This window comes from Tachypleus tridentatus, chromosome 13, assembly GCF_004210375.1.
Source record: "Tachypleus tridentatus isolate NWPU-2018 chromosome 13, ASM421037v1, whole genome shotgun sequence".
NCBI classification, from domain to species: domain Eukaryota; kingdom Metazoa; phylum Arthropoda; class Merostomata; order Xiphosura; family Limulidae; genus Tachypleus; species Tachypleus tridentatus.
This window is the reverse complement of record NC_134837.1, coordinates 24,798,188-24,813,305: the sequence shown is the minus strand read 5'-3', so window position 1 is coordinate 24,813,305 and position 15,118 is coordinate 24,798,188. Positions and strand designations below refer to the sequence as shown.

The window sequence follows — 15,118 nt, the reverse complement described above, 5'->3', positions numbered from 1 at the left end:
CAATGGGTTTTACTATGATCAGTTGATTTATAGGTAATAGTTCAACATCACATAATTTGTTCTCTGTAGTGATGTTTTCACCTATTTTTATGTTTAAATCTGAGAAGTTGATATAAAAGAAATTAAATTACATGACAGAAATAATTAAGGAGCAGTTGAAAGTTTGTTTAAATTACTTTCTGAAAGGCATTTGTATGTAATATTAATTATTTGAAAAGAAAATGGTAAGAGTCTGCATTCTTTTATAAGATTAAAATGGTTTATTCAAAAATTATTTATAAAACTTGAAATAAATTAACTAAAATATAGTGTAACTCTATGCCTAACCTGATAACAATTACCTAGACTACTTATTGTTTTTTAAATACAAAATTTCTTTAAATGTTTTTCATTTTGAATTTCAAAATAAAGATGACACAAGTTATTACCCAAGAGGCCTTTAATTCATTTCAAGGATTCAGCAGTTAGAGCTGAATGATGAGAGACCAAAGCTAGTGAGGAACACCACTTATATGTTTATTATAAGAATTTCCATGTTTAGTTACTTTCTATAGAAGTTTGACAATGTGTTATATATTTGTCCCACAGGTTTACAGATGCACCCAGTGCCAACAGCTGTTTTGTCTAGAATGTGATCTCTTCATTCATGACACACTCCATACCTGTCCAGGCTGCTCCAGTTCTAGAAACTTCACTATGGGTATCTGAATTTTTTGTTACAGTTTTGTTTTGGTATGTCCATAAATAAAATTATATTTTAAATTTTTATCCCTGTCATGATGTATACATCAAAAGCAGTTGCAGCTGGTAATGTTTTAAAGACAATGTTTACATGTATACTTTATGACATATCATTGATGAGATTATCTCACACACACACACGCACGTACACACGAAATTTTCTTTAATTAAATATAAGCATAAATTTTAAGTAACAAATGTTGTGGTTTCACATGGGTTATGTATAAGTTTTTAAATAATAATTTCTTAACACTGCTGAATGCTTCTTGTAGTGTAGTTCTGGGAAGTTTTGAATATAATAGGAATCTGTATAGTGTGATTTATTTTGACAATATCTGCTGAGGCCTTCTCTTCAGGTCAAAGTGTCTGAGGTGGGTGATTTTCATAAGTCGTTTTGATCAGGGTCCTTACAGAGAACTGTGTTCTATTAGATATTTTTAATGATTGTGTAGCATGGGCCTAGAAGGAAACTATGTTTGACTGTTTCTTGTTGGTTATGTGGCGTGGTCGTGGTTAGGGGATTTTGTGGTAATTTTATTTAGTATAGCCTTTCATTTTACTGATTTCCACATCTTTGTATGTAATGTGGTTGGTATTTGGGTTTGGATATGAATTGCATTTATTTGTGTTTTATTTATCTAGGTATTTTATGTATAACTCTGTCTAAGACATGCACATTACTTCATTGTGTAATATATCCAGTTTGACAGACATATTCTGCTGCAGTTGGCTTATCTTCATGTCAAAGTTTCAGTGTCTCCATGATCCTTCAATCCAGTAATTCTTTCTGTTTCTTCAGTATAAGATGTTTCACAAACATAGGGTGTTATATATATCATTCATGTCTAATTTAGAGTTTCTGACTGTGTGGGTCTTGTTTCAAAGAAAACTTGAATGTTGAATTTAAGGCATAAATGCCTGATTTTTATAGCTTAGTTTTAAGATATATTGTAAAATGATAATTAACAGTCATAGCTATGGAACTCTGTAAGTAGCTATTATATATTAAATGTTATTACTCATTTGAAAGCTTTTGTTTGTTTTCCATTAACAATCTCTGCAGACTTCCTTTGCTCTGTTTTATTTTCTGTTATTAGCTCTTGTCTTACTACAAGTGAATAATTAAACTGGAAGTTTAGTTATCTATTTTCTTTAACTCACTGCAGTGAGGTTGTGATCTTGTTTATTAGCTAGTAAATCCAGGAAGGGATATAATATGATAGTTTCTGTTGAACAGTAAACTGGATATTGTGTTCTTGGCACTGAGGTGCTCTGTGATTTCTGCTGTGATGTCATGTTCACGAGGCTAAGCAGTAAATCTATTATCCATGTACCTCTTCCATAAAGAAGATATTAAATTAGCTGTTGTCAGGGCTGTTCATTCTAAATGTTTCATGAAGATATTCTGTAGGATTGGTTAAAATGGGGATTTGAGTCATAACCAACATTCATGTTCAAAGAATTTGTCTTGAAGCAGAAAGTAGGTGGATTGTCACATAGGGGTAGTAAAAAAAACACTAGGTCAAATAAACACAAAAAATAATTTGGAAATAATTCTAGAAAAATGGTATACATTTTGCCTGATTTATACAGTTAAGGTTAATTTTTCTTACTGTAATACAGTATAACTTTTCTGGAGCATTTATGTATATCAATCAGACTATCATGAGCAAATGACAGTACAGCATTCTGTTGCCTTGTGCAGAGGGTCACAAGTATTTTTAGGGAGTTTCTCTGGTAAAAGTAGACCAGCATTTACCATAAAACATAACCAAAGTGCTCAGAAAGTAAGGATCTCAGAGTTCTATCAGCATCTTCGTTTGTCAAAATACCCTGATCATTATAAACCCTCAGTTGCCTTAGATATTTATTTGACAAACTCAGCAGTTCTAGCAGTGTATCTAGGCAAATTTCATTCTGTCTGCTCCATAAAAGTCCTGTTACAACTGACTGGATAAATGGAGTAATTTCTAAAAGAAACAGTTGACCAACATCTGAATACCAACTACTGTCCAATATCTCAGAAAGGAGTGCTGCAGTACCTTTCAGTTGTAGATTTCTAAACCAAACAATTGTTATAACTTAAATAATCAGCTGTTTATTATAAGATGCATCCTATCATGGAACTTCACTTGATAGCTCAGAAACCAAGGAACAACACTTCTTTTTTTCTATTGATTTTTCAACCATGTTATCATCTTAGTTGTTAATCAAGCACCTAATTTCAACCATAGTGATTAGGAGATTGCCATTCTGGTCAACCATTGGATCAGATTGACTACTCCTTCACTGACATTTCTTCATTTTACTCTCAAGAACAGTCAATCATGTACAGCCAGTGTCTTCTTTTTGATCAACAGAGTCAATTTTCTTATCCAGATTTGACTTCAATGGGGTATGCAGCTTTCAAGGAGTTCATCAGTAATGTACAGTTTTAGTTGATAAATGTGTTGAACAAGTGTATGTGCTCTCTGTTTTTCATTTTAACTTGAGTTTCAGCCATAACTAAGTTGTTTTCATATCACAACTACATCCAGTCATCAGGGTTTCCATTGAAATATGGAGCTGTTATAGAAGTTTTTAATGTACATCTACCATTTGTTATTGCAAAAGGTCTGTGTGCATTGACCATTGCAGAATATAGTGATTCTACATATTTTTGTGGATATTGTAGTGTTTTGAAGGACTTACATCAGATTGACTTGGAACTGTATTTCATATTCAAACATAAGGAGATTTGGAGAATAACTTGTTGGATGTTGTTCAGTCACACACTATGCCACATTATATATATATTAATTGCTCATCTCAATCAATTTGGCCATGTTAATAAACTTGGTAAGTATATGCTTGACAGTCTGTAACACCTTGAGGCTAAATTATCAGACTGAGGAATATATGGTGAAATGTGCATTTTTACCATACAAAAATTTGGCACAACTCTGTAAATGAGTTGCTATTAAAAGTTATCTCCTTGATCTATGGATGTATTCAGGTAATACAAAGTGTGAAATCCATTGTTCAGCCAACATATTTGCAGTGGACTGTGCTAGTGTGTCTACCTGTGGTTGAGCTTCAGCCTACTGGATGAAGGAATAAATTATGACAGTTCTGGGCAGAAGACCAACTATCTCTATGGCAATTATCTTGCAAAAGGTACCTACAATTCTATTGGAGTTTTTCATGATGTAGTTGACCCTCACCTAGGGTACCACTATGGGTACAATATTTACATTATTTCTCCATTTTTTAGCATGATTGTAACTCTTGCAGTATTGCCATTCAATGTGCAAACATACCTTTTGGTTTTTAATTTCATTAGTCATTTTATTGTATCAGCAGTAATGTTTTCCAAATACTACAACTGAAAGAAATTCTTTCTTTGTCATATGGTACTGGTTCTCAGAAACACTTGGTATGTGACTCACATATGCAGTCATGTATTCCATTTGATCCTTTACTTTCAATAAACTGATGTTCATACCATTATCATTAGTGTCTGTATCCAGATTGATTGGACAATTTTGATAAAGGTGAGCCAAAACTGGTTCTTCAACCAAGATGTGATTCAAGAAGTTGAATTAGGTTTTAGATTTCTGTGTCTGTACAAAGTACAAATCACCTTTGTTGAAGTAGACAGTGGTGCATTTATCTTTTAGAAATTGGCCACAAAGTTTTTATGGTACAACCTAAATCCTAGAAAGGTACAAATAGCCTTGTATTTATGTGGTTGAGTGAACTGTGCTTCATTGTGCATAAATTCCCACTTACTTGGTTTTAGTTTCAAACCTCTGCCCTTGATGCATTGGATAACTTTCCTAAGATTTTCGTCCATGGATCATCATTAACAAAAGATAAGTATGTTGTTTGTATAGATTAGATATTTCTTCCATTGTATTCTTCCCAAGGCCTAGCATGGCATGGTGATTAGGATGCTTGACTCACAATCTGCAGGTTATTGGTTTGAATCCCTGTCACTGAACATAACACTTTTTTCAGCTTTAAGTGTGTTATAATGTGATGGTCAGTTGCACTATTTGTTGGTAAAACAGTAACCTAAGTTCTTGACTAGTTGCCTTCTCTAATTTATCACTCCTCAAATTAAAAGTAGCTAGTGCAGCTTTGTATGAAGTTCAAAATAAATCAGTTTTCTCAATGCAAATGTTTTCAGTTGCTCAAAAGTTGGGGGTGGGGCCATTGAACAGACCAACTGGCATGACTTAGAATTAAAAAAATATTTTTCAACTGCTAGAAACAGTCTAAGTACTGCTTTTGTTGTCCAGTTTTATGTACAGATATTCAGAGGTCCACTCAGAACTGTGATATGGCTTCCTTCTTTTTGGCATTCCTGACTGAAGATAATCATGTACTCTTTAAAGGTTGTATTAGTCCATCCTTTAACAACTACCTGATTTCATTGTTGGCTATATTATTGGTATTTCAATAATAATAATAAATGGATGTTTTTTTTAATAATGTGCTCCACTTTGTATCTTTACATGATGTGATAATTTTCCAATCCAATTGGTCATCTAGTCCACTGAACAAATCAGCAAAACATGTTCAAAAATTTTCTGAGATTATATTTTGCATGTTTATTTGAGTGTTTGCACAATTCTAAACTAGAAACTTCAGATCCATGAAAGTTGCACGTCATTTTTGGATGCAATACAATGGGTTCAGCTCTAGTTAGTAAGCTAGTTTGTGTCACTACTGTCTCTGTTATATCAAAGTATTTATAGACCAGTACTTGTACAACATAGTGTATCCTGCTCTCCAGACAAAAACTGTTTTATATGATGCCCATTCTGATACCACACCAGTTGTCAGTAATGCATGAGACTGTGTCTTCAGTACACCATTTGCCAGTTAATGAGGAATAATTACATCCTTTTCAAATATACACATGCTCAGTCCACTGTTTTCAGGCCCAACCTGGTTAGCACAATATTTCCATTGCAGAACTACAGTTCATCTGTTGCACATGTGAAACTGGCTGAGAGTTTCCATGACAGGCTATGTTCACAGGGATATTAATTAGAAGTAAGAATGTACATAAAATATTCAGAAAGTTGTTATAAAATGGTTGATAACATAGTAATTTCTAATTGCTTTCTTCTCCCTAATAGCAGGATTCTTTTTGTCTGACATTAACTTTTAAAAAGAATTAGTAGTTCAATCTATTTCATCTGTAATTTTGTAGGGTGCTTCTTACAGACTTGGACATCATTAATGGCATCGTTACATCCACCAGCTACAGAATAGTTCACCGTGATATATTTATCAACATAGAATAAGGCTCAAGCAGTCCAAAACTTAAAACTCAAACAAAGTATAGGACTATAAGTTGATAAACATTGAAAATCAAATATGAATTAGTTAAATTAAAATTAATGTAATTGATAGTCAAATTCTGGAATAGAAGTATCACACTACCTTTAAACTCAAAATATAAATAATTATACATTGAATAAACAAATGTATTGGGTTAGGTACAAAGCATTTTTGACATTTATTAAGCAAAATAATAATACTGAAAATTGAGTTGCAAGCAAAGAAAAAAAATACTGAAACATCAATATGGGTCAAACAAAAATACAACAATCTTCATTTAGAGGAAGTACAAACAATACACTGATCCTGAATAATACAAATTCTAGTTTCTTAGTGAATTTATTGAAATAGTGAGAGATGGGCCACAGAACATTTAATGTCTCTTGGACTATTCCAGTTTAAATTCCCAAGTATGAGCTCAAGAAATGACAAAGTAAAACTCGAAGAAATATAAAATTCCATTTCTCCTCAGCAACCTAAAAGAAGGGACTATGTTTCTTATAGTAAAGGACTTTATATTATAGGTTTGATATTTTCAGTTTTTATTTTACTTACCAAAAGAATGGACTATGTTTCTTATAGTAAAGGACTTTATATTATAGGTTTGATATTTTCAGTTTCTTATTTTACTTACCAAAAGAAGGGACTATGTTTCTTATAGTAAAGGACTTTATATTATAGGTTTGATATTTTCAGTTTCTTATTTTACTTACCAAAAGAAGGGACTATGTTTCTTATAGTAAAGGACTTTATATTATAGGTTTGATATTTTCAGTTTCTTATTTTACTTACCAAAAGAAGGGACTATGTTTCTTATAGTAAAGGACTTTATATTATAGGTTTGGTATTTTCAGTTTCTTATTTTACTTACCAAAAGAAGGGACTATGTTTCTTATAGTAAAGGACTTTATATTATAGGTTTGATATTTTCAGTTTCTTATTTTACTTTCCAAGGTAACTGAAGAAGGATGGATTTCCCTGGAACTGGTATAACTCTGTGATAAATTGAATGATAAATTGAGCTCCATATTAATATTTGGCATCTTAAACAGGCTATCTTTTATATAATATAGAAGAATAAATAAGTAGGAACAGTTCTATGCATTCTTCAGATCTGATACAAATATAAGCTCACTGTGGTGATTAAAATGCAACTAAAGAGACCATACATATGACTGGTTATAGTTCAAGGAACAAGTTAATGAGTGGCTTTGGATCATGGCTTTTTGTAACAAAAAAAGTAATATGAAAGTACCAAGTTAATCTGGAATCTGAGAGGAACAAATAAACAAAATAGGAACTCTCTGGAATATTGTTTGTTTATTTTCCTGACTCAGTATATATTTGCACTTCATAATAATAGTGCTATACTCTACCAAGAGTTTTTCCAAGAGACCTGAACACATTCTTTCACAACTACATTTCTTGGAGGAGGTTGAATAATGTGTGACTACATTTCACTATAATCTGCTTCTATGTGCTTACGGTAAGGTTTTGATGATCAGATCTCAGTCGTTTTGATCGGCTGCAAAGTACATTTGTTTTCAATATTAATTAGTAATCAGTTTGTAACTGATATGCTTTTCGTGCAAATTTAAAAACAAAATAACGTCACATGTTGCACAAATAAGTGTGTAATCAAATTATATTAGCACAGAGAAAACATTTTTAGCTGTACATTTTTGAAATATTTTAATTTTGCAATCACAAGTATAGGAAGACATTAGGATCACAATATTTCCTTTTGTTTTGAAACAAGTTGGTAATTGTTAATTTACTTAAATTAACAAAATCTACAACTATTTCAGTAATCCATAACTGAAATTATTTCTTCTGTTATTAATTAAAACACTGGATAAACGATTTTCTCACATGGTGTAATCTGTACAAAAATTTTCATCTACTCTAAGAAGAAATCTGTTACAAATGAATATTGTAGTTTAACAATAGACTGAACATGTACAGATCACGATAATATTTCAACTTGTTTGGTATTTTCAAAGAAATTGATTTCCTTTCAAGTATTAGATAGACCAGATCCCAAATTACAGCAGATTTATATCAGTAAATAGGGAGGGTAGACTATGTTTAATAAAATGGCTGAGTTTTAAGTTGTGTGAGAAATGAATTTTTTGTTTTTTTTTAATTTCGCGAAAAGCTACACGAAGCCTATCTACGTTAGCTGTCCCTAATTAAGCAGTGTCAGACTAGAGGAAGGCAGCTAGTCATCACTACCCAGCACCAACTCCTGTGCTACTCTTTTACTAACGAACAGTGGGATTGACCGTCACATTATAACGCTCCCACGGCTGAAAGGGCATGTTTGTGCAAGGGGGATTCGAACCCGCGACCCTCAGGTTACGAGTCGAACGTCTTAACCCACCTTGACCATGAGAAATAAAAGGAATAAACATATTTGATGGACAATAAAAACAGTTTTTATATATGCATATGTTGTATATATAGCCAAAAAAACTAAAACAACAAAACTTAGTAATGGACGATTACTTCTATCGGTTACTAACTTGACTCATCAGCTTTCTGCCCTACGATACAAATCCTGCCAAATGAAAACCGTCTAGAACTGAAAGAGGTAATAAGATGAACAGGTATGTTTGGTTTCTTTGTCCAGTCAACTGCATGACGTTTGTTATTTCACAGCATTGGACAGTTGTCATCATTAAGAAGAAAATTAAAGATTAAAGTTTTTACACTACTACTATTTTTGTTCAGATTCTACGTTATTATAATATCCTCTCAAGCAGAAAACAACTTGTTCATTAAAGAGTAGGGCCTGGCATGGCCAAGCGTGTTAAGGCATTCGACTCGTAATCCGAGGGTCGCGGGTTTGAATCCCAGTCGCACCAAACATGCTCGACCTTTCAGTCGTGGGGGCGTTATAATGTGACGGTCAATCCCACTATTCGGTTGTAAAAGAGTAGCCCAAGAGTTGGCGGCGGGTGGTGATGACTAGCTGTCTTCCCTCTAGTCTTACACTGCTAAATTAGGAACGGCTAGCGCGGATAGTCCTCGAGAAGCTTTGCGCAAAATTCAAAACAAACAAACAAACAAACTAAAGAGTACGACAACCTTCTGGATTATGTTCTAATCCTAGAACTACATCGAAACTAAATAAATGAGAAATGTCCAAAAATCTATCTAAATGAAGTATGTAGGAAAGATATGTTTGTAAATCGCACTTGTTTTATGTGACAAATCAACAATATTTTGCAAAGGGTAAGAATAAATCTGAGGGCTTATAATTCTAATAACTGAATTTTGGTATTCGCGATGGACACACATATACAAAAGCCATTTAAGTAGGTGTACGCTTGACAGTAAACAGGTTTAATATTAACCTCTAATTACAATCAATTTCCTGTGAGCCAGCAAGCCTAACTTACTTAGTGTCATTAAATATAGATATGAAGCAACATTTGTTATTCGGTTCACCATTTGTCACTGTGCCGTAATGACTTCAGGGACTTCGACCTCTTAACAAGGACAAATGAAAGAGTAAAATTAGGCTTCGTATAATGGTGGAGTGTGTATTATGTATAGCGATTTGGTTAGTATTGTACTAACCACATCGTAACTATACTTGTTTGAAGAGTATGTACCATTTATACTACTAACGGCATTTTCTGAATTATTCAGTAGACAAGCTGTTTGAATTATTGAAAATAATTACGAAGTTCTATCTATAATTCAGTTCATCGTCTGTTGGTTTCAATAATTTCACCTCTCACCACCAACCCTGGAAAAGATCAAATCTAAAGAGCAATACTAGGCTTCAGGTTGTTTATTTTTCGAATTTTGAGCAAAGCTACACAAGGGCTATTTGCGCTAACCGTCCATAATTTAGCAATGCAAGACTAGAGGGAAGGCAGCTAGTTATCACCACCCACCGCCAACTCTTGGGCTACTCTTTTACCAACGAATAGTAGAATTGATCATCATGTTATAATGCCCCCACGGCTGAAAGAGCAAGCATGTTTGGTGTGACTGTATTCGAGCCCACGACCTGCGAATTATGGGTTGAGTTCATGTGTGTCCAAGTGTGTTAAGGCGTTCGACTCGTAATCTGAGGGTCGCGGGTTCGAATCCCAGTCGCACCAAGCATGCTCGCCCTTTCAGCCGTGGGGGCGTTATAATGTTCGGTCAATCCCACTATTCGTTGGTAAAAGAGTAGCCCAAGAGTTGGCGGTAGGTGGTGTTGACCAGCTGCCTTCCCTCTAGTTTTACACTGCAAAATTAGGGACGACTAACTCAGATAGTCCTCGTGTAGCTTTGCGCGAAATTCAAACGAAACGAAAACATTTTGATCAAGGAAACAATCTGTACAATTTCTTACCATCAAAGACATCTTTATAAACATAGGAAATAAAACATAAAATTATTAACCATCCTATAGATAGTTACAAAATGAACTCTATTATGTTAACTGTTAGATATACTTATTTATTGGCTGAATCTTCTTTATTGCGTATATAACATTTCGATATCTGTGGAGTAACATTTTTCATCGACAAATTATATTACTAGGTGGTATAAAACTGGATGAGACTGTCCCGAACTCTGTCTTTCTGTCACTTTTTTTTTAAACTGATTTTCTAATCATCTTGATCTGGAATTCATTGCACCGAATAAATAGACCACAAATTCAAAACGATTTATTGAAAAGCTCTGAATATTAACCTCAGCGTGTACTTTAGTTGATCTAAAAAGTAAACTACCAAATAAAAACAGATCTGTAATAATAAAAATGAGTAACAGCTGAGCTTAACAAATTACTCAACATTAAGAAGTTCTAATTAAGCAAGTGAGTGATAACAATCTTTTTGAGATTTTCTCCAGTAATCGAAGAAGGAAAACAAGTAATTAAGAAACTCTGGCGTAATAGAAATAAAGAAAACAAATAAAAAACTGTATCTTAGATATGGTAAACCAGTTAGCATGAATAAAAATGTACAATTAAGAAAATTTGGCCTCTGTCTTTGAATAATTTCAACTGACCAGGTTTGAAAAAATGTCTATGAACTTGATACTGTTGTTAACAACACCAATGTTACCGAATCAGTACTTAAATCCATATTAGAAGACGTATAACATAACTACGTCCACTATAACTCGGCAGTTAGCTATTTTTCTTTGGAATGGCATTCAGTAGAAAGTTTGTGTGTAACACTTCACTTGAATTTCTTAAATGTGCAACGTTTAAACGCTGTAGTGAATTTAAGGTTATGGGTGTTTTTGATGAATTTCAAATGCGAACTAAAATATCTAATGTTACATGGAAGGTTGCATACAGCAATCAACTCGACTATTGTTAGGAAACGGATGGATCAGAAAAACAGATTAAATCTATCTCTCACGTGATTATGCAGTCGAACTAGTTTTAAATTGATAGAAGGAACAAACCCCGTTCGTGTGACGTCCGAGATTTTCTAACAAAAATTAAATATTTTTTCAGTGTATGTACTTTTAAGCTTGCTTATTCAATTTTGGAACTAAGCAAATTTATTATAAAGATCTTTAGTGTTGACGACATTCTTATAATAACCCTTACGTACATTTTCAACATAATGGAACTCGTTTTATACCTAGCATTAGGTTTTATTCTACTAGAATGTTTTAATATATTACTATTATTTTTAATTACAATTTAACAGCAGCTGTTAGTTACTGTAACACTGTACGTTTAAAGTTTTTTTGAGAAAGGATTTTATTTCCAACCAAAACAAAAACAAGCGTTGACCAAATTTATTCATTTCATTTTTTATCTGGAACTTAAGTAACCGCACCAACAAGAAAAAAAAAAAAAAAGACAACTAGCGCCACTACGTGGGTAAGAGTGACTTAATTATAACAACATTTATTAAGTTAATAATGTTTTATTAATTTGCTGAATTTTGCACAAGGCTTCTAGAAGGCTTTCTCTAGTAGCCGTCCCTATTTTTGGATTGATTGATTGATTTAGTGTTTTATGGCACAAAGCAGCGAGGCTATCTGCGCCAGACATTCGGTAAAAATGTAAAAAATAATAAATAAAAATAAATAAATAAATGTAGTAATAGACATAAATGGAACTGAAGGTAAAACAAAAAAAAAGTATAAAACCAATGTTGACACCTAGTCTACAATGTTAAGATAAAAGGTAGAGTATAAGAAGTTGTAAGGTATTTACTCTAGCAAAAAGGTAATGATCATAACCCGCCAGGAACACTAACAGGTAAGTTCAAGAACCACCGTCAATCACCTGAAGTTGGCCTTTCCAGTCCTGGTTCTGGGTTATGTGTCATAGCAGCTATTATCAAAATGTAAAAGAAAGTAAAAGTTTTAAAAGACACTCCGCAAAATCGTAATAATGAGTAGCCAAATGTCCAGTAAAAGGATAAAGTCAAGTAAATGGAGTAAAATTTGTAGAAGTAATTGAAGATAAAAGCAAAACGGCAATTAAGACAGAAAATGGCGTAAAAACCAATGTTGACATCCAGTCAACAAAGTTGTAAAGAACTACCTGTAGCAGAATGGTAATGATCGTAACCCGCCAGGAAGACTAACAGGTAAGTATAAAAACCACCGTCAGTCACCTGAAGTTGGTCTTTCCAGTCCTGGTTCCGGGTTATGAGTCAATATGGCCAGTACTAAAAAGTTAATTAGTAAAAGTGTGAAATGATATGCAGTAAAAGTATAATAACAACTCGCCAGGATGACTAACGAGTAGTTCAAACGGATAGTTCAAACAGGAGCGTTAGTCACCTGAAGTTGGCCTTTCCAGTCCTGGTGTCGAGTTATTTAATGTTCTGGCCATTGTTCAATGTCAAATTGAATGACAGAGATTAAAACTGTAAAAGGAACCACAATTAAAAAGGTGTAATGAATAAACATGCAACACTTAAATGAGATTAAAAAGGTTAATGGCCATTAAAAAATTAAAAACATTATCAAGGTGGACAGAGTCACCATCACCAATAACTCTGTCCAATGTTACAGATTGACCCTGGGAAAAAATATGTTTAAAATATTGCCGTCGTTGAGAATTGTAACGATGGCAAGAAAGTAAAACGTGGCTGATAGTGATTTGAGTGTTACACAAATTACACATTGGTGCATCAGTTCCAGATAAAAGAAAATGATGAGTTAAAAACTGTGACCAATGCGTAGCCTAGTGAGAACAACTTCCTCCTTCCGAACTTTACGGAAGCTAGATGGCCAAAGTCCAATTTTGGGTTTGATTTGAAAAGTTTGTTGTCACGTTGCTCACTCCAAGTGGACTGCCAGCTGGAACGGAGCCGACCCTTGAAGATAACACCATAGTCCATGTACGGAATAGGCATAGAGTGATGGTGCTGAAGCAGACATATTTAGCTGCCATGTCTGCAAGCTCGTTCCCGTGAATACCAACATGGCCTGGTATCCAGAAAACTGGATTGAAGTAGCTGCTAATGAGAAACGGGCCAGTCGGTTACGAATATCAGCGAGAATAGGATGTGAGCTAACGTGTAGCGATTCCAAGGCAAGTATAGAACTAAGCGAATCAGTATAAATAGTGCAGTTGGAGTACTGCTCAGCTGCAATATGATCCAGGGCAAGAGATATGGCATACAGTTCAGCAGTGAACACAGAAGCTGTAGAAGGGATTCTGCGTGCAACTACTGACCCATAGCAAACCATAGCAGAGCCCACTGAATTACCTGATTTGGAACCATCTGTATAAATAGGAACTGAATGATTGTTTGAAAGATATTCATTTGAATAAAAGACGGTACTTCCAATCTGGAGTATCTGCCTTTTTTAGGTGACTGAAAGAAAGGTCACATTTGGGGGCTGTAATAAGCCATGGTGGGATGGGCCGACCTGTGGAACATGCAATGTTATCCAAGGACAGACCCAATTCATCCAATTGCTTCCGGATGCGAAGGCCAAACGGAGCAATGACAGATCGTCTGTTCTGAAAAAGTACTGCCCACCGAGGAAGGAAAACACATTTCCAGGTGGGATGCTTTGGTAAGGAATGAAGTTTCGAAGTATATTGTAAAGATAGTTGCAAACGGCGAAGGTGTAGAGAAGGTTCATGAGATTCAATGTATATACTTTGAACTGGAGAGGTACGGAAAGCCCCAGTGCAGAGACGAAGTCCTTGGTGATGAACGGGGTCCAGCATCTTTAAGGCCGAGGGTCTGGCAGAGCCATAGACCATTGATCCATAATCGAGTTTCGATCTAATTTTTGGAATGATAGAACAGAGAAGAGTAAGTTAGTCAACACTAACCACCTAACTCTTTTACAACGAATGGCGGAATTGGTCGTCACATTAACATTCCCCCCAGGGCTGAAGGAGTAAGCACATCCATTGATGGATTTCGATCTGACGACCCATCGATTGCTCTGACTACCTAGCCTAGCATGGTCAGGTGGTTAAGGAACTTGAGTCGTAATCTGAGGGTCGCGGGTTCGAACCCCGTAACACCAAACATGCTCGCCCTTTCAGTTGTGGGGGCGTTATAATATTACGCTCAATCCCACTATTTATTGGTAAAAGAGTAGCCCAAGAGTTGGCGGTGGGTGGTGATGACTAGTTCCCTTCCCTCTAGCTGCTAAATTAGGGACAGATGGCGCAGATAGCCCTCGTGTAGCTTTGCGCGAAATTCAAAACCAAACTTGTGACTACCAGACTATAGCAGACTCCATAAAGTGACTCAATGGATGTATATGTATGTTAAATGCATTTTTTCAACTAAATTTAAGCTTCGCTTTTACGTTTGAACATACCACATTTTTTACGTATTTGTGTTAAGAGAAATTAATGTTTTTCCATTTTTAGCTATGATAGTACACAATCAATGCACCATACTTAATTAAAATATACCACCACACCTCCTCCAAATGTTTTCACTGAAAGGTTTTGCTGGTTTTGCGAAAGCACGATTTTCTGAAATCGTTACTGCAATTATAACGAAATATTTACCAACTGCCTGTTTTCAGGCATTGTTCCTGAGAAACACACTGCGCCATAGATGTATGAATTATATGCTGTTTT

The 15,118-nt window shown here is 34.6% G+C and overlaps 1 protein-coding gene across 1 annotated transcript in view; it reads left to right on the top strand.

Annotated features, from left to right (window-relative positions):
• Positions 1–768, top strand: part of Ssl1 (general transcription factor IIH subunit 2 Ssl1) — a 78,938-nt gene extending 78,170 nt beyond the window's left edge. Inside the window, exon 14 of the mRNA XM_076475329.1 lies at positions 589–768. Coding sequence (XP_076331444.1) covers positions 589–708 — 120 coding nt within the window. The 3' untranslated portion in view covers positions 709–768. The remainder of the gene's footprint in view (positions 1–588) is intronic.
• Positions 769–15,118: the final 14,350 nt, after the last annotated feature.